This window comes from Trichomycterus rosablanca, chromosome 26, assembly GCF_030014385.1.
Source record: "Trichomycterus rosablanca isolate fTriRos1 chromosome 26, fTriRos1.hap1, whole genome shotgun sequence".
In the NCBI taxonomy this organism is placed as follows: Eukaryota; Metazoa; Chordata; class Actinopteri; order Siluriformes; family Trichomycteridae; genus Trichomycterus; species Trichomycterus rosablanca.
The window spans coordinates 5,692,161-5,716,543 of NC_086013.1; the positions used below are offsets into that span (position 1 = coordinate 5,692,161).

The window sequence follows — 24,383 nt, forward strand, 5'->3', positions numbered from 1 at the left end:
ATCTATCTATCTATCTATCTATCTATCTATCTATCTATCTATCTATCTATCTATCTATCTATCTATCTATCTATCTATCTATCTATCTATGTGTTCTAGCTGTCTGTCTGTCTGTCTGTCTGTCTGTCTACCTGCCTACCTACTTGTCTGTATGTCTATCTATTCATTAATGTGTTCTATCTATCTATCTATCTATCTATCTATCTATCTATCTATCTATCTATCTATCTATCTATCTATCTATCTATCTATCTATGTGTTCTAGCTGTCTGTCTGTCTGTCTGTCTGTCTGTCTGTCTGTCTACCTATCTATTCATTCATGTGTTCTATCTGTGTTCTAGCTATCTGTCTGTCTGTCTGTTTGTCTATCTATCTATCTATCTATCTATCTATCTATCTATCTATCTATCTATCTATCTATCTATCTATGTGTTCTAGCTGTCTGTCTGTCTGTCTGTCTGTCTGTCTACTTGCCTACCTACTTGTCTGTATGTCTATCTATTCATTAATGTGTTCTATCTATCTATCTATCTATCTATCTATCTATCTATCTATCTATCTATCTATCTATCTATCTATCTATCTATCTATCTATCTATCTATCTATGTGTTCTAGCTGTCTGTCTGTCTGTCTGTCTGTCTGTCTGTCTGTCTGTCTGTCTATTCATTCATGTGTTCTATCTGTGTTCTAGCTATCTGTCTGTCTGTCTGTTTGTCTATCTATCTATCTATCTATCTATCTATCTATCTATCTATCTATCTATCTATCTATCTATCTATCCATCCATCCATCCATCCATCCATCCATCCATCCATCCATCCATCCATCCATCCATCCATCTATCTAATGGGATGTCCACCAAACTTATGGTTGGGTGTATACATACTTTTGCATACGATGAATTCAGAAAGTATTTAAACCCCTTATCTGTGTTGTGGATTTGCTGTTGAATGTATAAATGTACATACCTGTCATTATTACATTACTACATTATTATAACGATCGACACAATCACCCATAAAGGCAAAGTCAAACGATATTCCTAGAGTGTTTGAAGATGAATTAAAAAACAAAAACTGAAAATCTTTTATAAACAAAAGTGTTCAAAACTTTTTTGACTGAGGAGAGCCGTGACTAACACGCGTCCCTCCAACACGTGTGCAGTAGCCCACTGCATCTTTTCACCTGCACGAGGCGAGTTCATATGTGGACCAGCTTTGCACACGGAGAGTCACACCCAGCGTTGCACACTCTAGAATCTGCTGTCTGGCCAAATTGGGCATCTGTGAAACTTAAAGATCACTCCAAAAGAACTCCAGAGATGGGAGCAAAAGTCAAGGGGTGTAAATATTTTCTGAACACACTATATGTATATTTAACGGGTATCAGGGCTACAATAATAAGTAGCTATTGGAGATTGTTCTGATTGGCTGTTCATGTGCATGCCTTTTTTTCAGAGGGGCTCCAGCTATGGGTCCTTGATCACCGCACATGGAAAACATCAGCTGTTTGCAAAAACAGGCTATTTTAAGGTAAGGCTGAATTCTTCTGACATTTTCCCTACCTCCGCTCTCCTGCACACCCACACACATTTATATTCACAGCAGAGAGAGACAGAGACTGAAACAGACAGCGAGAGAGACCGAGTGGGTGCTGGGATTTCTCTCAGTGTGTTACTTTACGATCAAAATATATTGCACCCTTGAGTATCGGCACGGCTGTCAACTTCGCTGCGTTCGTTGTTTTAAATGAATTGGATTGTAGACGTCATTATACCAGCAGTAATACCGAGCAGACTTCCAGGCCCAAGTGTGTTTCCTCACGAGCAATTTGAGACCGTTTTAAGAGGTGAAACAATTGCAGTTCTGTCAACAATTTTGTATATTCGAATTACCTCATTCACACAGAGAATGGCAATGAATGGTAGGTACATAAAAACGCCCTTGGTAAGCACACAGGCACTTTCTGTAGCACAGTCCAATTTTCAGTAAGATCTCAAAGATCAAAATCTATATGGAAGAAATTAACAGCATATGTTATACAACCCCAAATCAGAAAAAGTTGGGACAGTATGGAAAATGCAAATAAAATAAAAATGCAGTGTTCCTTACATGTACTTCGACTTTTATTTGATTGCAGACAGGATGAACCTGAGATATTTCATACTTTCTCTGCTCAACTTTATTTAATTTGTTATTATACCTCCATTCCTGCATTTCAGGCCTGCAACACATTCCAAAAAAAGTTGGAACAGAGGCAATTTAGGGCTAATAATGAGGTGAACAAACTAGGTGATTGTAATCATGGTTTGGTACAAAAGCAGCATCCAGGAAAGGCTGAGTCTTTGATGAGCAAAGATGATCAGAGGATCAGCAAATGTGTGAGAAAATGATTGAAATGTTTAAAAACAATGTACCTCGAAGAAAGATTGGAAGGGATTTGCATATTTCTCCCTCTACAGTGCATAATATCATTAAACCATTCAAGGAATCGGGAGGAATTTCAGTGCGTGAAGGCCAAAGGTGCAAGCTTAAGCTGAACGCCTGTGACCTTCGATCCCTCAGACGGCACTGCATCAAGAACCGCCACTCAACAATAGCTGATAGAACCACATGGGTGAGGGATTACTTTGGCAAACCTGTCAAGCACTACAGTACAGAGTCACATGCACAAATACCACTTAAAACTTTACTGTGCAAAAAAGAAGCCTCATGTTAAGGGCGTCGACTTCTCTAGGCTCAGGTTCATCTAGGATGGACCATCACACAGTGGAAACATGTATTGTGGTCAGATGAATCAGCATTCCAGGTCTTTTTTGGATAAAGTGGACGCCGTGTGCTCTGGACCAAAGACGAAAAGGACCATCCAGACTGTTATCAGCAACAAGTCCAAAAGCCAGGGTCTGTCATGGTATGGCGCTGTGTCAGTGTCCTTGGCAAAGGTCATTTACACTTCTGTGATGCAGCATTAATGCAGAAAAGTACATTGAGATCTTAGAGCAACATATGCTGCCTTCAAGACGTCATCTTTTCCAGGGACGTCCATGCATTTTTCAACAAGACGATGCAAAACCACATGCTGCACACATTACAAATGCATGGGTGCAGAAGAAGAGGGTACGGGTACTGGACTGGCCTGCCTGCAGTCCTGACCTGTCCACAATAGAGAATGTGTGGAGAATTTTGAAAGGAAAAATGCAACAACGACGACCCCGTACTGTTACACATCTTAAGACATGTTTGCAGGAAGAATGAGACAAAATAAAAGCTGAAACACTAAATCACTTGGTCTCCTCGGTGCCAAAACGCCTTTTAAGTGTGGTGAAAAGGAGCGGCAACAATGCAAAGTGGTAAATTCTTTACTGTCCCAACTTCTTTTGGAATGTGTTGCAGGCCTGAAATGCAGGAATGGATGTTTATTAATAAATGAAATGAAGTTGAGCAGATAAAACATAAAATATCTCAGGTTCATCCTGTCTGCAATCAAATAAAAGTCAAAGTAATTATTATATGCATTTTCATTCAGGGTCTGTGAGATGAACGCTGACCCACCCATGATTCTCTTTTCACACAGGGCAACCTGGTAGCAATCAAACATGTGCACAAGAGGATTGAGCTGACCAGACAAGTGCTGTTTGAACTCAAGCATGTAAGGCAAGAGGTTTGTTTATATGGTGTGTGAGTGTGCGTTTGTGTGTGCGTGTGTGTGTGCACGTGTGCGTATGTGTTTACCTGCTGTTTATGACCACTCAACAATTCACTGCCCCCGGTAGTAAATAGATTCCAGTTCCAGATACACATTTTAAGGTGGGGGTGGAGTAGCAGCATGAGACTGTGGAAAAAAGGGGGTCATTACTGGGCTTTTACATTGTTTTTCTTAAGTCTGCAGATGTTGCGAAGTAATAACACTAGCAAACAAAGTATTTGTAGCGGTTTACTTCAGAGGAAGCACACCATGTTGATATCCTAACTCCAGCATTCACGAATGCATTTGAGGTCACTTCCATCTGTATATTCTCATTCAGGCCCAGACGGACTGCCATTCCAGTTACAGATAATGCTTCGTGTGTAGCTCGGTTTTATTTGGATAGCCTCCAGTTCGAAGAAAAAGGGCCGAAAGAGGCTGAAGCTAACGGTCAACGCTAGCTTTCAGGCTTACAGCTTTCCAGGATTTAATGAGGAAGGGACTGCGTCTGGCTGCGAACGTCTGATTTTGGGGGGAACACCACCGGGAAGACGTGGTTATGTTTCAGCAGGGGGAATATTATGTAGCTCTTCAGCGTGGGGGATATTATGTGGGTCAAAGGCTATGCTAACTGGAGTTAGCCGGGGAGCCTCAAAGAGATGCTTTTACTCCATTCGCCTCTGAGAATACAGGCATGACTGGTTCTTAGCCACTGTGAAAATAATCTGTTAATGAAGTTAAACATGACTTGTTTTTATTTGAAATGCATAACATTAAAACCACCTCCTTGTTTCTACACTCACTGTCCATTTTATCAGCTCCACTTAACCCGCTTTCACGCTGTTCTTCAATGGTCAGGACCCCCACAGGACCACTACAGAGCAGATATTATTTAGGTGGTGGATCATTCTCAGCACTGCAGTGACACTGACATGGTGGTGGTGTGTTAGTGTGTGTTGTGCTGGTATGAGTGGATCAGACACAGCAGCGCTCCTGGAGTTTTTAAATACCGTGTCCACTCACTGTCCACTCTATTAGACACTCTTACCTAGTTGGTCCACCTTGTAGATGTAAAGTCAGAGACGATCGCTCATCTATTGCTGCTGTTTGAGTCGGTCATCTTCTAGACCTTCATCAGTGGTCACAGGACGCTGCCCACGGGGCGCTGTTGGCTGGATATTTTTGGTTGGTGGACTATTCTCAGTCCAGCAGTGACAGTGAGGTGTTAAAAATCCCAGCAGCGCTGCAGCACAACACACACTAACACACCACCACCATGTCAGTGTCACTGCAGTGCTGAGAATCATCCACCAACCAAATAATACCTGCTCTGTAGTGGTCCTGTGGGGGTCCTGACCATTAAAGAACAGCATGAAAGGGGGCTAACAAAGCATGCAGAGAAACAGATGGACTACAGTCAGTAATTGTAGAACTACAAAGTGCTCACACATGGTAAGTGGAGCTGATAAAATGGACAGTGAGTGTAGAAACAATGTTATGGCTGATTGGTGTATTTTTAAGTTATTTTGAGCGCTGCCTTTAACAAATGTGCTTTTTTGTTTGCAGATGAGAGACGTTCAGTTCAACCACCTGACAAGGTTTGTCGGTGCCTGTATTGATCCACCGAATACTTGCATTGTGACTGAGTATTGTCCCAGAGGTAGTCTTCAGGTAAACACCTATTTTCTTAATACTAATAATCTGTATACTGGTTGTTTGATTATAAATAACATTTTCAGCTAGAACAACACAAGACTTTGAAGGAGGTCTGTGGACATTTGTGCCAAATTAGTCCATAGAGCATTTGAATGGCTGGGCACTGAGCTTTTCTTAATGTCTTTATAGACCTTGCTTTGTGTAAAGGCTAACAGTCATGTTGGAACAGGAAAAGGCTAGAGTCCGAGTCAAGTCACGAGTCTTTAGGCTAGAGTCCGAGTCAAGTCACAAATGTTTAGGCTGGAGTCCGAGTCAAGTCACAAGTCTTTAGGCTACAGTCCGAGTCAAGTCACGAGTCTTTAGGCTAGAGTCCGGATCAAGTAACAAGTCTTTAGGTTAGAGTCCGGATCAAGTCACGAGCCTTTAGGCTGGAGTCCGGATCAAGTAACGAGTCTTTAGGCTAGAGTTCGAGTCAAGTCACAAATATTTAGGCTAGAGTCCGAGTCAAATCACGAGTCTTTAAGCTAGAGTCCGAGTCAAGTCACGAGTCTTTAGGCTAGAGTCCGATTTGAGTCACGAGTCTTTAGGCTAGAGTCCGAGTCAAGTCACAAATGTTTAGGCTGGAGTCCGAGTCAAGTCACGAGTCTTTAGGCTAGAGTCCGAGTCAAGTCACGAGTCTTTAGGCTAGAGTCCGAGTCAAGTCACGAGTCTTTAGGCTAGAGTCCGGATCAAGTAACGAGTCTTTAGGCTAGAGTCCGGATCAAAACACGAGTCTTTAGACTAGAGTCCGAGTCAAATCATGAGTCTTTAGGCTAGAGTCCGGATCAAGTAACGAGTCTTTAGGCTAGAGTTCGAGTCAAGTCACAAATCTTTAGGCTAGAGTCCGAGTCAAATCACGAGTCTTTAGGCTAGAGTCCGAGTCAAGTCACAAGTCTTTAGGCTAGAGTCCGGATCAAAACACGAGTCTTTAGACTAGAGTCCGAGTCAAATCATGAGTCTTTAGGCTAGAGTCCGGATCAAGTAACGAGTCTTTAGGCTAGAGTTCGAGTCAAGTCACAAATCTTTAGGCTAGAGTCCGAGTCAAATCACGAGTCTTTAGGCTAGAGTCCGAGTCAAGTCACGAGTCTTTAGGCTAGAGTCCTAGTCAAGTCATGAGTCAATATAATATACACAAAACATATATTGGAAATGTAGCGTAGAAATAAACAAATAATATATAAGTTCAGATAAAAAACAACAACAGATTAGCGACTGTGCCTTTACTTTCCTAGTCATTGTGCAAATCAGTGTAATTTCCGTAACAAGAAGGCACCAGTTAAAAGCTTAAACTGATACGTTTTGTTTTCATTGCAAAACAAAAGCGAGCAATAAATCACGGCAGAGCGGCCAAAATCCAAAACACAGCAAAAAAAAATCATAACCACTGCTTACCTTAGCTTATGTTCTTCCAGGTTTATAAATTTATAACCGTGTGTTGTCAAATTAGGGATAGAATCTGTTATTTTGTAAATGTGCTTATAATTAAAAACCTCCAAACTTTTCACGGTTGTGAAGTAAAACACGAACTCGTTAGAAAGCCAATCAAGCGTTTCATTTACACATCATCTGTGTGACACAAACTGAATAAATGCAAATTATAAACAGCATTTCTTACTAAAAATTTAAATCATAAGGTCTGATTGGTTCAGAAAGCGGTCTTTCAACCATTAGCGCCAATTCTGTAGGAGCGTTCCATTCACCCCAGTTGTTCCTGTGAAGTGCACTACGTAGGGTATTCCACCATTTTAAGTGAGATTCCGATCCAAAGGTAACGAAAATGTTCAAATGAAATGTGTGAACTTCAAACTGTGTAGGCACTACACCGGAAGCTGGCTGGAACATTTACCCATTGCGTGCGTTGCGGGTTAAGACGGCCGGAGCATCATTAGAGAGCAGAATATTTGTAATAATAATAATAATTAGATATACATATATAATTGTCACACGTAACTAATGTTAACACATGTTGACGCGAGTCATGAGTCGAGTCCGAGTCATTTGAAATGAGTCCAAGTCGAGTTTGAAGTCGCTGTGTGTGCGACTTACGTACGACTCGGACTCACGTGCGACCCCCATCTCTGGGCTGGAACACATGAATTCAATAATTAGAAGGGGTGTCCCAATACTTTTCTCCATATAGTGTCAGTTTGTTATTGGATATACTTTTGGGCCTACTGAGTTTTTCATTATATCTAATTCCATAGGGTGTCCATGGTTCATGCTGATTTCTGTGTTGTTCTTACAGGACATTCTGGAAAACGAGAGTATCAATCTAGACTGGATGTTCCGTTTCTCACTGATGAACGACATTGTCAAGGTTTGTAAAAGTGCAGTTTGACACCAGTTATTCAGCTCTATAAAGCAAGTGGCATTTAAACCTTTAACTACAACCCCAAATCAGAAAAAGTTGGGACAGCATGAAAAATGCAAATAATAAATAAACACGGAGTTTCTCACATTTACTTTGACTTTTATTTGAATGCAGACAGGATGAACCTTCATTTCATTTATTATTAAACATCCATACCATGACAGACCCTGGCTTTTGGACTTGTTGCTGATAACAGTCTGGATGGTCCTTTTTGTCTTTGGTCCGGAGCACACAGCGTCCATTTTTTCCAAAATAGACCTGGGATGCTGATTCATCTGACCACAATACACGTTTCCACTGTGTGATGGTCCATCCTAGATGCCTCCAAGCCCAGAGATGTCGACGCCGCTTCTGGACGTGGTTAACATAAGGCTTCTTTGTTGCACAGTAAAATTTCAAGTGGCATTTGTGCATGTAACTCCGTATTGTAGAGCAATTTGGCCCTTGTCAAACTCGCTTAAATCCTCACGCTTGATCATTTTTCCTGCTTCTAACATCAACTTTGAGGATAAAATGTTCACTTGCTGCCTAATATATCCCACCCACTAACAGGTGCAGTGATGAAGAGACAATCAGTGTTATTCACTTCACCTGTCAGTGGTCATAATGTTATGCCTAGTCGGTGTATGCACATTGTATCTATTCTACTTTACTGAAGCTGGTCCATCTCAAACACTTATAGTCATAGTGGCACTAAATTAGCACAACTGTGTGTTATCTAATGATAGGAAGGACAGATGGGAATTCTCTTCATTCTCATCATTCTCGTCTGGTTGATATGTCAGCATAGCTAGTAGAAGAACACACAGGGCATTGCGTAACTCTCTGTATACTTCAGATGTATCTTTGTTAAAATCTAATTTCTTGTATCAATCTGTTAGAATCAACTGTTGTGAAGCAACCAGCTTCTTCCCAATAATATAAAATAATAGCCCTTATTCTTCCCAACAATATAAAATAATATTCCTTATTAATATTCCTAGGCAAGCCGTAGCCTAGTGGTTAAGGTACTAGACTAGTAATCAGAAGGTTGCTGGTTCAAGCCCCACTACTGCCAGTTTGCTGCTATTGGGTCCTTGAGCAAGGCCCTTAACCCTCAATTGCTCAGACTGTACACTGTAACTGTAATGTAAGTCGCTTTGGATAAAGGCGTCTGCTAAATGTCGAAAATGTAAATGTAATATAAATGTGTAAAGTTTCTGTGATTAAGTTTAAATTTGAGCTGTGGTGGTGTAGCTGTGTAATACATCCACCACAAAGAGTTTGAGCCTTTAAATTTTAGTCACAGTGACACTAAACAGGTATAACTGGGGGCGCTGTCTAAGGTGTGGATGCTAGTCTGGGCGTTGATGATAGTCTGGGAATGGGAAATTACTAAAAGGGAAATATGCAGGGAAAAAAATAGGTAAAATAAATAAATTACAGCATTAATTACAGCCCCAATTTGGGGTTATGTCCAGAAGTGGGTTACATAATGTAGCATTCATATTGTATAACTGTTAGGTCTGTTTAAACATTAACTGTTATTAGTTTGAAAAAAAAGATGACCATCAAGACATTTGTTGTGAGACCATTAAAAAAAGTGTTTTTATGTGACATACATCACAGAGATGGCAATTTTAGCCAAAGAGTACCTTATACTCGGTTATAAAACGTGAAAGACCATTGTTGGTTGCACTGCTTTGAGCTTTTTGTGTAAATAGTCCTTTTAGTGAAAGAAAAAAATGGCATTTAATAGACACATAACTGTACTCTTGAAAGCAAAACCCAGTTTCTGTGTCCTTTAGTACAATAGAGCCAAGTCACAAACAGCCAGTGAAAAGAAAATACTGATCTTGCTTTGCAAACTGAAACATTACGTGAGGAAAAAAAGCATCAATTCTGAACGTTTCAATAAAAAAAAGATGCTTTGTGTTTCTCACATACAAAATTACCCAGATAAACATGAGCATGTTTCGGATTTAGAAAATACAGTGGATTCGGAAAGTAGTCAGACCCCTAAACATTTACACACTCTATTGCTCTGTGGATTTACAACTCCAAATCAGAAAAAGTTGGGACAGTATGAAAATGCAAATAAAATAAAAACGCAGTGTTCCTTACAATTACTTTGACTTTTATTTGATTAACAGTTTAAACACAAGATATTTCATGTTTTATCTGCTCAACTGCATTTCATTTGTTAATATACCTCCATTCCTGCATTTTAGGCCTGCAACACATTCCAAAAAATACAGGGTTACATGATTAAATGTCACTTAAATCTTTACTGTGCAAAAAAGAAGCCTTATGTTAACCATGTCCAGAAGCAGCGTCGACTTCTTTGGGCTCTGAGGCATCTAGGATGGACCATCACACAGTGGAAACGTGCATTGTGGTCAGATGAATCAGCATTCCAGGTCTTTTTTGCGAAAACGACCAAAGACGAAAAGGACCATCCAGACTGTCATCAGGAACAAGTCCAAAAGCCAGGGTCTGTCATGGTATGGGGCTGTGTCAGAGCCCTCGGCAAAGGTCATTTACACTTCTGTGATGGCAGCATTAATACAGAAAAGTACATTGAGATCTTAGAGCAACATGTGCTGCCTTCAAGACGTCATCTTTTCCAGGGACGTCCATGTATTTTTCAACAAGACGATGCAAAACCACATGCTGCACACATTACAAAGGCACGGCTGTGGAAGAAGAGGGTACGGGTACTGGACTGGCCTGCCTGCAGTCCTGACCTGTCCCCAATAGAGAATGTGTAGAGAATTTTGAAATAAAAAATGTGTGTTACAGGCCTGAAATGCAGGAATGGATGTTTATTAATAAATGAAATGAAGTTGAGCAGATAAAACATGAAATATCTCAGGTTCATCCTGTCTGCAATCAAATAAAAGTCAAAGTAAATGTAAGAAACTGTGACTGCTGTAAATCTCAAACTTGGATTTGTTAGTAAATAAGATTTGTTCCAGTCATCTGCTGTGACGTATTTGTAGGGCTCTGTACACGTCGAGCCTTCGGATAGTTTACCTTCATGAGAAGTGGTTTACATAATGCCGCTCGTCCTCTGTGACCACTACTGCATAGCCTTTTTTGAACCATAAGTTTGCTGAATGAATGTAGAAACATTTTTGACAGTGATCTCAGACTTTTGGCCCCCAACATCTCAAAAGACATTGTTTTTTGCATAAAATCTGACTTTATTGCTGACTTTTCATATCTCTTTTTTATTTTGTCATTGAATGCCATTTAAATAGTCTAATAGACCATTATTCCTAGTAGATTTTTGCCCCCCCCCCAATGTCTCAAGACAAAATTAATACACCGATCAGCCATAACATCAAAACCACCTCCTTGTTTCTACACTCACTGTCCATTTTATCAGCTCCACTTCCCATATAGAAGCTCTTTGTAGTTCTACAATTACTGACTGTAGTCTATCTGTTTCTCTACATACTTTTTTTAACCTGCTTTCACCCTGTTCTTCAATGGTCAGGACCCCCACAAGACCACCACAGAGCAGGTATTTTTTAGGTGGTGGATCATTCTCAGCACTGCAGTGACACTGACATGGTGGTGGTGTGTTAGTGTGTGCTGGTATGAGTGGATCAGACACAGCAGCGCTGCTGGAGTTTTTAAATACCTTGTCCACTCACTGTCCACTCTATTAGACACTCCTACCTAGTTGGTCCACCTCGTAGATGTAAAGTCAGAGACGATCGCTCATCTATTGCTGCTGTTTGAGTCGGTCATCTTCTAGACCTTCATCAGTGGTCACAGGACGCTGCCCACGGGGCGCTGTTGGCTGGATATTTTTGGTTGGTGGACTATTCTCAGTCCAGCAGTGACAGTGAGGTGTTTAAATACTCCAGCAGCATTGCTGTGACTTATCCACTCATACCAGCACAACACACACTAACACACCACCACCGTGTCAGTGTCACTGCAGTGCTGAGAATAATCCACCACCTAAATAATACCTGCTCTGTGGTGGTCCTGACTATTAAGCTCCACCGGTAAGTGGAGCTGATAAAATGGACAATGTGTGTAGAAGCAAGGCGGTGGTTTTAATGTTGTGGCTGATTGTGTGTATATCACATTGATACATTAAAGTAATCACTTTACTTTTTGTATTACTTCCAGGGAATGAACTACCTGCACAACAGCTACATTGGATCCCATGGAAATCTGAAATCATCAAACTGTGTGGTGGACAGTCGCTTTGTGCTGAAAATAACAGATTATGGTCTGGCAAGCTTTCGGTCCTCATATGAAAATGAAGACTGTCATGAACTTTATGCAAGTAAGCAAACGTGCAGACATTTAATATTAATCATTGAGTTTTTATAGCTAGCACAATCTCATATGTATAATGTTTATGTATAATGGTCCTCATACTGACAGAAGAAATCATTTGGATGTAATCCCTGCCTGGGAAATAGTTTATAGGCTTGGTAGCAGGAAATGAATTATTGTTTATTAATGTTTTAGGAAAGCTGTGGACCGCTCCAGAGATGCTGATATATGACAGGCCTCCACCGCAGGGAACCCCGCGGGGAGACGTGTACAGTTTTGGGATCATCTTGCAGGAGATAGCTTTGAGGAATGGACCGTTCTATGTGGAAGGCATGGATCTGAGTCCAAAAGGTATAGACCAATATCACTCTATACACATTTTTTAAATGTTTTGTCTGTCTTGCTAGTTTTGGAATATTATCGAGACTACAAGAAAAGTGAATTCAGAAGTTATTTAGATTCCAAATCAGAAAAAATTGGGACAGTATGAAAAATGCAGATAAAATAAAAACACAGTGTTCCTTACATTTACTTTGACTTTTATTTGATTGCAGACAGTATGAACCTGAGATATTTCATGTTTTATCTGCTCAACTTCATTTCATTTATTAATAAACATCCATTCCTGCATTTCAGGCTTGCAACACATTCCAAAAAAAGTAGGGACAGGGGCAATTTAGGGCTAGTAATGCGGTGAAAAAACTAAATAATGATGTGATTCCAAACAGGTGATGTCAACAGGTGATTGTAATCATGGTTTGGTACAAAAGCAGCATCCAGGAAAGGCTGAGTCTTTGATGAGTAAAGATGGCCAGAGGATCTCCCTCTACAGTGCATAATATCATTAAACGATTCAAGGAATCGGGAGGAATTTCAGTGCATACAGGCTTAAGCTGAACGTCTGGGATCTTCAATCCCTCAGACGGCACTGCATCAAGAACCGCCACTCAACAATAGCTGATATAACCACATGGGTGAGGGATTACTTAACTTAACTGTGCAAAAAAGAAGCCTTATGTTAACCATGTCCAGAAGCGACATCGACTTCTCTGGGCTCAGAGGCATCTAGGATGGACCATCACACAGTGGAAACATTCATTGTGGTCAGATGAATCAGCATTCCAGGTCTTTTTGGAAAAAATGGACACCGTGTGCTCTGGACCAAAGACAAAAAGGACCATCCAGACTGTTATCAGCAACAAGTCCAAAAGCCAGGGTCTGTCATGGTATGGGGTTGTGTCAGTGCCCTTGGCAAAGGTCATTTACACTTCTGTGCAGCAGCATTAATGCAGAAAAGTACATTGAGACCTTAGAGCAACATGTGCTGCCTTCAAGACGTCATCTTTTCCAGGGTCGTTCATGCATTTTTCAACAAGACGATGCAAAACCACATGCTGCACACATTACAAAGGCATGAAAAATGTTACCACGACGACCCTGTACTGTTGCACATTTTAAGACGTGTTTGCAGGAGGAATGAGACAAAATAAGATCTGAAACACTAAATCACTTGGTCTCCTCTGTGCCAAAACGTCTTTTAAGTGTGGTGAAAAGGAGCGGTAACATTAGAAAGTGGTAAATGCTTTACTGTCCCAACTTCTTTTGGAATGTGTTGCAGGCCTGAAATGCATAAATTGATGTTTATTATAAATGAAATGAAGTTGAGCAGATAAAACATGAAATATCTCAGGTTCATCCTGTCTGCAATCAAATAAAAGTCAAAGTAAATGAAAGAAACTCTGTGTTTTGTTATTATTTGCATTTTCCATACTGTCCCAATTTTTTCTGATTTGGGGTTGTATTATACTGCTCAATAAAGTACTGCTCTTTGTAATAGATATATTAGATCTTAGTAACCAAGGGTCTCCGTGTGTATGCATTTCTTCACTTAAGTACCTGAGCTGGCTTGTGTGTGCTTTGGTTTGCCATCGACTGTCTTTGTTTCAGAGATAATCCAGAAGGTACGGAACGGCCAGAAACCCTATTTTCGACCAACGACAGATAACACGTGCCACTGTGAGGAGCTGACCACCCTGATGGAAAACTGCTGGGCTGAGGACCCCACGGAACGCCCTGACTTCAGCCACATCAAGATCTTTATTAGTAAGCTCAACAAGTGAGTGATGCTCTTCATGCACATGTCAAGGGGTTGAAGATATTTAAGGTCATTGATTATATGAGTATAAAATTTACTTTACTGTGTGTGAGCTTACAAACTAAATAATAAATAAAATTGTTAGCAATACATGTTGATATACTGAAAGTATATATACAGTGTATCACAAAAGTGAGTACACCCCTCACATTTCTGCAAATATTTTATTTTATCTTTTCATGGGACAACACTATAGAAATAAAACTTGGATATAACTTAGAGTAGTCAGTGTACAACTTGTATAGCAGTGTAGATTTACTGTCTTCTGAAAATAACTCAACACACAGCCATTAATGTCTAAATAGCTGGCAACATAAGTTAGTACACCCCACAGTGAACATGTCCAAATTGTGCCCAAAGTGTCAATATTTTGTGTGACCACCATTATTATCCAGCACTGCCTTAACCCTCCTAGGCATGGAATTTACCAGAGCTGCACAGGTTGCTACTGGAATCCTCTTCCACTCCTCCATGATGACATCACGGAGCTGGTGGATGTTAGACACCTTGAACTCCTCCACCTTCCACTTGAGGATGCGCCACAGGTGCCTAATTGGGTTTAGTCCATCACCTTTACCTTCAGCTTCCTCAGCAAGGCAGTTGTCATCTTGGAGGTTGTGTTTGGGGTCGTTATCCTGTTGGAAAACTGCCATGAGGCCCAGTTTTCGAAGGGAGGGGATCATGCTCTGTTTTAGAATGTCACAGTACATGTTGGAATTCATGTTTCCCTCAATGAACTGCAGCTCCCCAGTGCCAGCAACACTCATGCAGCCCAAGACCATGATGCTACCACCACCATGCTTGACTGTAGGCAAGATACAGTTGTCTTGGTACTTCTCACCGGGGCGCAGCCACACATGCTGGACACCATCTGAGCCAAACAAGTTTATCTTGGTCTCGTCAGACCACAGGGCTTTCCAGTAATCCATGTTCTTGGACTGCTTGTCTTCAGCAAACTGTTTGCTGGCTTTCTTGTGCGTCAGCTTCCTTCTGGGATGACGACCATGCAGACCGAGTTGATGCAGTGTGCGGCGTATGGTCTGAGCACTGACAGGCTGACCTCCCACGTCTTCAACCTCTGCAGCAATGCTGGCAGCACTCATGTGTCTATTTTTTAAAGCCAACCTCTGGATATGACGCCGAACACGTGGACTCAACTTCTTTGGTCGACCCTGGCGAAGCCTGTTCCGAGTGGAACCTGTCCTGGAAAACCGCTGTATGACCTTGGCCACCATGCTGTAGCTCAGTTTCAGGGTGTTAGCAATCTTCTTATAGCCTAGGCCATCTTTGTGGAGAGCAACAATTCTATTTCTCACATCCTCAGAGAGTTTTTTGCCATGAGGTGCCATGTTGAATATCCAGTGGCCAGTATGAGAGAATTGTACCCAAAACACCAAATTTAACAGCCCTGCTCCCCATTTACACCTGGGACCTTGACACATGACACCAGGGAGGGACAACGACACATTTGGGCACAATTTGGACATGTTCACTGTGGGGTGTACTCACTTATGTTGCAGCTATTTAGACATTAATGGCTGTGTGTTGAGTTATTTTCAGAAGACAGTAAATCTACACTGCTATACAAGCTGTACACTGACTACTCTAAGTTATATCCAAGTTTCATGTCTATAGTGTTGTCCCATGAAAAGATATAATAAAATATTTGCAGAAATGTGAGGGGTGTACTCACTTTTGTGATACACTGTATATATATATATATATATATATATATATATACACACACCTTTACCTACAGCAGGAAGTTAGATGCAGTGATTCTGCTAACAGAAATTATGCATTGAAGTAAAAAAAAACTATTACATTTATATATAAATAATAATAATAATAATGCTGATGCATAAAAAATGTAAGTAACAAACTGGGGAATCAGATTTAAGAAATTACTTACATGTACACCGATCAGGCATAACATTATGACCACTTTCCTAATATTGTGTTGGTCCCCCTTTTGCTGCCAAAACAACTCTGACCCATCGAGGCATGGAGTCTGACACCTTTCTATCAGAACCAGCATTAACTTCTTCAGCAGTTTGAGCTACAGTAGCTCGTCTGTTGGATCGGACCACACGGACCAGCCTTCACTCCCCATGTGCATTAACGAGCCTTGGTCGCCCATGACCCTGTCGCCGGTTTACAGCTGTTCCTTCCTTGGACCACTTTTGATAGATACTGACCACTGCAGACCGGGAACACCCCACAAGAGCTGCAGTTTTGGAGATGCTCTGACCCAGTCGTCTAGCCATCACAATTTGGCCCTTGTCAAACTCACTCGTTGTTCCTGCTTCTAACACATGAACTTTGAGGATAAAATGTTCACTTGCTGCCTAATATATCCCACCTACTAACAGGTGCTGTGATGAAGAGATAATCAGTGTTATTCACTTCACCTGTCAGTGGTCATAATGTTATGACAGCTTATTTTTATTGACATTTTCAGCATTTAGCAGATGCCTTTATTCAAAGCGATTTACAGTACAGTTACAGTGTACAGTCTGAGCAACCGAGGGTTAAAGGCTTTGCTCAAGGGCCCAACAGCAGCAACCTGGCAGTGGTGGAGCTTGAATGATTTTGAATTGGGATGTCCAACAAGTTCATGGTCATGGCTGTATGACATTTTTGGCCATACATACATTTTGGTTCATATTATGTATGTAATTATAACTTTATGTGCATATACATTAATCAGCCATAACTTTAGAACCACCACCATAATATAATATGCATGACATTGTGTATGTCATTACAATATATAAAAATTAAAATGTTACCATAGTTACTCGTAGTACGCATGTTTAATGCAGCAGACATGAATAAGCATAAAGACCTGGATGACTTTTTAAAAGCTAAATCGTTAAGGTCAAGCAAGAATAAGCAACGACCTGCTGACAGGTTGTTGGGTGGCCAAGACTCATTAAAGCTAGAGGTCAAAAAGGCGTCTGATACAGACCCACAACATCTAAATGATTCTGAGATCATGGTTCATTCAGTAGCTTGTTTGTTAGGTCTGATACTTTAAACTCTTCCGGAATGTCTACAGAGGAAATGAGAGATTAACTCCTGGCACCAAAAGTAGACGGTTGCTCTATGTTTAGCTCTATGAGGTTAAAAGAAGTCTGTGATCACTGTTGGCATGGTTTTTGTGTTGTCATCAAGAGGCATTAATTCAATAATCCACTGGAAATTACTAATACAACAACAAAAATACTCATCGCTCAATCCCCAATAAAGCTAATAAATAATAATTAATTTAAATATATGTTTTCCCCTTATTGTTCATTAACTTACACATACTTTATTTTACAATTGGAATTTGGTTGGGTTTCTGACTTTTGCTTGTGTCTGTGGCAGAGAAGGGAGCACCAGCATCCTTAATAACTTGCTGTCCAGAATGGAGCAGTATGCCAACAACCTGGAGAAACTGGTGGAAGAGCGAACCCAGGCCTACTTAGAGGAAAAACGTAGAGCGGAAAATCTTCTTTATCAAATCTTGCCACAGTAAGTATTTGTTTGTTTTCTCTATGGTAAGAACCAGACTGGATAGGCTGAGAACTTGAGTGAATAGTCTAAGAACTAGAGATTACAGACTGAGAACCAGAGTCGAAAGGCTGAGAACCAGAGATGACAGGCTGAGAACCTAAGTCGATAGTCTGAGATTTAGAAAGGATAGACTGAGAACCAGAGATAATAGACTGAGAACCAGAATTGATAGGTTGAGAACCAGAGTCAATAGGCTGAAAAGCTGAGAACCAGAGTGGATAGGCTGAGAACCAGAGTCAACAGACTAAAAAAGAGGAATAATAGACTGAGAACCAGAGTCAATAGGCTGAGAACCAAAGAGAACCAGAATCAATAGACTGAAAACCGGAGAGAACCAGAGTTTATCTTGGCTTCTAAGGTCATTCTACTCTTGATTGTGAATAAACACTTAGCACTAGGAACACCTATCTTGACAAAACATTTATTAAAGCAATAAGCCACGAGAGGCCGTGCATTACTGTGATTTTAGCACGGGGATGACGTTTTTGAAACTTAAAAACTTCTTTCCCCGTGCTAAAATCATAACAATAATGTCTCTTAATTTAAGTAATTTAAGTTTATACACAATAAATACATTTATGAATTAAACATTGTTGTATTTATTATATTTTATGTTGACCGCCGTTTTATAAAAGCAATAAGCCACTCGAGACTCATTGACAAGCTCCTCCCGTGTAATTCTGGGCTGACCTCACCTTTCTCAGAATCATTCTTACCCCACCAGGTGAGATCTTGCATGGAGCTCCAGAGTGAGGGTGATTGACTGTGATCTTGTATTTCTTCCATTTTCAAATGATCGCACCAACAGTGGTCTCTTTCTCACCAAGCTTCTTGCTGATGGTCTTGTAGCCCATTCCAGCCTTGTGCAGGTCTACAATCTTGTCCCTGACGTCCTTTGATAGCTCTTTGGTCTTGCCCATGGTGGTCGAGAGATTTGAACGGAAGAAACTGATTCTGTGACAGTAGTCTTTTATACAGGGACAGGACTAATTTGTGTGCCTCATGGGCACATATCCGGTCTGTGGGGGTCAGAATTCTTGCTGGTTGGTAGGGGATCAAATACTTATTTCCCTTAATTAAATACAAATTAGTTTTTTTTCTGCATTTTTTGTTGATATTCTGTATCTCTCTGTTAAAATAAACCTTCCATAAAAATTATAGACTGTTCAAGTCTTTGTAAGGGGGTAAACTTACAAAATCAGCAGGGGATCAAATACTTATTTCCCCCACTGTACATCATTTTTTATTCCATATACAGTACATCAGTTTCATTCCATATATTTCAGTTTCATTCCATATACATCAGTTTCATTCCATATTTATCAGTTTCATTCCATATATATCAGTTTTCATCTATAAATATTGGTTTTTATTCCATATACATCAGTTTCATTCCATATTTATCAGTTTCATTCCATATATATAAGTTTTATTCCATATATATTGGTTTTCACTCCATATATATCAGTTTCATTCCATATGTACCTGTCCATATATACTTGCAACTTGAATTGAGTATGCTTTCTGAAGCATATACTGTATATTTTTATTCTAAACATTGCAGCATACTGAATAACTTTTAGTTTTTGTATCTATGCAGTTATTTCCTAGTTTTACTGTGAACTCAGTTCATTCTTTTGCTTTCAGCTCAGTAGCAGAGCAGCTTAAAAGAGGAGAAACAGTGCAGGCAGAGGCCTTTGACAGCGTCACTATTTATTTCAGTGATATAGTTGGCTTCACTTCAATGTCGGCTGAAAGCACACCATTACAGGTAGGTAAATAGGATGCACTCGTCTATTTAAAACGTCTGAGATTTAGTTTAAAAACCTGGCTAAATTGCACTATACTTAATGTTATGCCATTTCTACAAGCCAATACAGAAAAAGGCTGAATTGATGCTTCGATGTTCAAAGATAGGTTATGCTTACAGCTTCATTTAAAAAGCAATTATACTAATGTATGCTTCATACACTGATCAGCCATAACATTAAAACCACCTCCTTGTTTTTAAACTTGCTGTCCATTTTATCAGCTCCACTTACCATATAGAAGCACTTTGTAGTTCTACAATTACTGACTGTAGTCAATCTTTTTCTCTGCATGCTTTGTTAGCCCCTTTCATGCTGTTCTTCAATGGTCAGGACTCTCCCAGGACCACCACAGTGTATGTATTATTTGTGTGGTGGATCATTCTCAGCACTGCAGTGACACTGACATGGTGGTGGTGTGTTAGTGTGTGTTGTGCTGGTATGAGTGGATCAGACACAGAAAACAGCGCCCCATGGGCAGTGTCCTGTGACCACTGATGAAGGTCTAGAAGATGACCAACACAAACAGCAGCAATAGATGAGCGATCGTCTCTGACGTTACATCTACAAGGTGGACCAACTAGGTAGGAGTGTCTAATAGAGTGGACAGTGAGTGGACACGGTATTTAAAAACTCCAGCAGCATTGCTGTGTCTGATCCAGTCATACCAGCACAACACACACTAACACACCACCACCATGTCAGTGTCACTGCAGTGCTGTGAATGATCCACCACCTAAATAATACCTGCTCTGTGGTGGGTCCTGACCACAGAAGAACAGCACGAAAGGAGGCTAAAAAAGGTATGTAGAGAAATAGAAGGACTACAGTCAGTAATTGTAGAACTACAAAGTGCTCCTATATGGTAAGTGGAGCTGATAAAATGGACAGTGAGTGGTTTTAATGTTAGGGCAGATCAGTGTATGTTTAAACTGTCATCTATTAAATTTAAATGTATTGATGAATGTATTTTTCCATCACTGGCTTTTTCATGCGCACATGTATTCCTAAACCGTGATCACCTTTTAAGGAAGCCAGCCAAATTCCAGTGCCCCAATATGGCCTTGAATTCTCACGTGACACCCAGAGCAATGGTGAGAATGTACCATGAACCAAGAGTTATATCTGCTGCCAGAGGTATTCAATCAACCGTACATAGGGGGGTGGTGTCTTGTATGAAGACCCTATAGGGAATTAGTCAGCATACGGAGGCAGAAAGTGGATGAGATTCTACTGTTGTTTATTGTGTCATACTGCAATGCAGATGTTTGATGTACAGTATTGTAGCCTTTAAAAATAACCATCTTATTATGGCAGCAGACCTGCGTTTATACAGTAGGTGTGATGTAAATGAAAGGTAATAGGGAATATCCAGTGTTGGAGAGATATGTTTACAGCTGTAAGTGGAGCAGATGTCTTTACTTTCTCATTTTGAGCAGGTAAATTAACATAAATTGTTGTAGAATTAAGCTTAAGGTAAAAACACAGTATTAAATAGTCAAATATAGTAAATATAGTAACTCTGTACTTGTGATGTGAATAAACTTGATGAATGAACACTTTAACACTTTATATGGGGTGGCACAGTGACTCGATGGTGTAGCACTGTCGCACTGGGTTCGATCCCCAGGCAGGGCGGTCCGGGTCCTCTCTGTACGGAGTTTGTATGTTCTCCCCGTGTCTGCGTGGGTTTCCTCCAGGAGCTCCGGTTTCCTCTCACAGTCCGAAAACATGAAGTCAGGTTAATTGGAGACACTGAATTGCCCTATAGGTGAATGGGTGTGTGTGTGTGTGTGTATGTGTGTCTGCCCTGCGATGGACTGGCACCCCGTCCAGGGTGTTACTGTGTGCCTTGCGCCCATTAGATTTAGCAGACAGCTTTATCCAAAGCGACCTACAGTTGAGACAGTTTACACTGCAAGCAGCTGATGGTTGAGGGCCTTGCTAATGGGCCCAACAGTGGCTAGCTGGCAGATGTGGGGCTTGAACCAGCTATTCTTCCAGTGTCCATGTGGGTTTTAAAGTACTATGGCCAAAGGTACTGTATGTTATTTACACCCCTTCTAGGCTGGGTTTAATACATTTAGTCATATAAGCCAAACAAATACATTAATAAATGTCAATTAATGAAAAACAAACAGTGGGTAACCCCATTCTGCATCAAATACATTTAATAATAAAATAAAACAAAAGCTAGAAATGTGGCACGCTAGGATAACAAGTCAATTAAAAATAGGCTTTGAACTGTAACAGTAATTGTCTTTTCTCGGTTTTTGGTATAACTGGCAGAGGATATAAGTTGGCATTTTAATTGAGTGGAATCTTTTACAATGCCAGACAATATTTTAGATTTAAATTGTAGAATTGTAGGTTTAAACTGTAGATATGTTTATAGGTTTTGTGTCTATAGACTTACACTATATTGCCAAAAGTATTCGCTCGTCTGCCTTCACACGCATATGAACTTGAGTGACATTCTTAATCCATAGGGTTTAATATGATGTCGGCCCACCCTTTGCAGCTATAACAGCTTCAACTCTTCTGGGAAGGCTTTCCACAAGGTTTAAGAGTGTGTTTAAATGGGAATTTCTGACCATTCTTCCAGAAGCGTATTTGTGAGGTCAGACACTGATGTTGGACGAGAAGGCCTGGCTCGCAGTCTCTGCTCTAATTCATCTCAAAGGTGTTCTGTCGGGTTGAGGTCAGGCATCCATGTCTTTATGGACCTTGCTTTGTGCACTGGTTTGCAGTCATGTTGGAACAGGAAGGGGCCATCCCCAAACTGTTCCCAGAAAGTTGGGAGCATGAAATTGTCCAAAATCTCTTGGTATGCTGAAGCATTAAGAGTTCCTTTTACTGGAACTAAGGGGCCGAGCCCAACTCCTGAAATACAACCCCACACCATAATCCCCCCTCCACCAAACTTTACACTTGGCACAATGCAGTCAGACAAGTAGCGTTATCCTGGCAACCGCCAAACCCCCAGACTCGTCCATCGGATTGCCAGACGGAGAAGCGTGATTCGTCACTCCAGAGAACACGTCTCCACCACTCTAGAGTCCAGTGGTGTCATGCTTTACCCCACTGCATCTGACACTTTGCATTGCGCTTGGTGATGTAAGGCTTGGATGCAGCTGCTCAGCCAAGGAAACCCATTCCATGAAGCTCTCTACACACTGTTCCTGAGCTAATCTGAAGGCCACATGAAGTTTGGAGGTCTGTAGCGATCGACTCTGCAGAAAGTTGGCGACCTCTGCGCACTATGTGCCTCATTATCCGCCGACCCCGCTCTGTCATTGTACGTGGCCTAACACTTTGTGGCTGAGTTGCTGTCGTTCCCAATCGCTTCCGCTTTGTTATAATACCACTGACAGTCGACTGTGGAATATTTAGTAGCGAGGAAATTTCACGACTGGACTTGTTGCACAGGTGACATCTTATCACGGTACCACGCTGGAATTCACTGAGCTCCTGAGAGCGACCCATTCTTTCACTAATGTTTGTAGAAGCAGTCTGCATGCCTAGGTGCTTGGTTTTGTGATTGGAACACCTAAATTCAATTATTAGGATGGGTGAGTGAATACTTTTGGCAATATAGTGTATGTGCACCCACCTAGTAGCAAATTAAACGCAACCAATCAGTGTGTTGGATTATAAAATAATATCTCTTGTGTACATGAAGTAAATTCACATGAACAGGAGGAAAATATATAAAGAAAATCAGTTTTCCATGACATGAGTTTTGGTGCCTACACAACATGCTGCACAGTTAAGATATATTGTGTATGTGTGTTAACTGACATTTCAGTTGATTCACTATGACAGTTATGAATCATATGTATAACATCCTGCATATTGCTTTATATCCTGATTGTGTCACTGTTAAATGTATTTACTCACAGTTTGTTGGAGTAAACTAAAGTTTGTTTACCGGTTGGAATGATCTAGATTTCTGCATTACTTTTAAATTATACAAAGTAATAATTAATGCATTTTGTCTAAATTAATAACACATAGAATTAAATTTTAATGTTTACATTTACATTTTTCGGCATTTAGCAGACGCCTTTATCCAAAGCGACTTACACCGACTAGGCAAAACATTATGACCACTGCCAGGTGAAATGAATAACACTGATTATCTCTTCATCACGGCACCTGTTAGTGGGTATGATATATTAGGCAGCAAGTGAACAATTTATCCTCAAAGTTGAAGAGTAAGCAGGAAAAATGGGCGAGCGTAAGGATTTGAGCGAGTTTGACAAGGGCCAAATCGTGATGGCTAGACAACTGGGTCAGAGCATCTCCAAAACTGCAGCTCACCTTTCACCTGCAGACACCTTTCTATCAGAACCAGCATCAACTTCTTCAGCAACTTGAGCTACAGTAGCTCGTCTGTTGGATCGGACCACACGGGCCAGCCTTCGCTCCCCAGGTGCATCAATGAGCCTTGTCACCGGGTTAGCAATGTTCCTTCGTTGGACCATTTTTGATAGATTCTGACCACTGCAGACCGGGAACACCCCACAAGAGCTGCAGTTTTGGAGATGCTCTGACCCAGTCGTCTAGCCATAACAATTTGGCCCTTATCCAACTCGCTGCTAACACATCAACTTTGAGGATAAAATGTTCACTTGCTGTCTAATATATCCCACCCACTAACAGGTGCCGTAATGAAGAGATAATCAGCGTTATTCACTTCACCTGTCAGTAGTCATAATGTTATGCCTCGTCGGTGTATTTTACAACAACAACACCAGCTGGCCCTGCTACTGTGCATTGCTCAGATGTCAATTGTTGGCAATTGCCCTTATCACTAGTAATAAA

At 40.8% G+C, this 24,383-nt stretch overlaps 1 protein-coding gene across 1 annotated transcript in view; it reads left to right on the plus strand.

The window, feature by feature from the left end:
• The window catches only part of npr2 (natriuretic peptide receptor 2), an 89,578-nt gene that overhangs the window by 52,929 nt on the left and 12,266 nt on the right, over positions 1 to 24,383 (plus strand). The window contains exons 9-17 of the mRNA XM_062989191.1: positions 1,459 to 1,533; positions 3,575 to 3,649; positions 5,252 to 5,356; positions 7,626 to 7,697; positions 11,880 to 12,039; positions 12,228 to 12,383; positions 13,980 to 14,148; positions 17,560 to 17,706; positions 19,396 to 19,519. Coding sequence (XP_062845261.1) covers positions 1,459 to 1,533; positions 3,575 to 3,649; positions 5,252 to 5,356; positions 7,626 to 7,697; positions 11,880 to 12,039; positions 12,228 to 12,383; positions 13,980 to 14,148; positions 17,560 to 17,706; positions 19,396 to 19,519 — 1,083 coding nt within the window. The remainder of the gene's footprint in view (positions 1 to 1,458; positions 1,534 to 3,574; positions 3,650 to 5,251; positions 5,357 to 7,625; positions 7,698 to 11,879; positions 12,040 to 12,227; positions 12,384 to 13,979; positions 14,149 to 17,559; positions 17,707 to 19,395; positions 19,520 to 24,383) is intronic.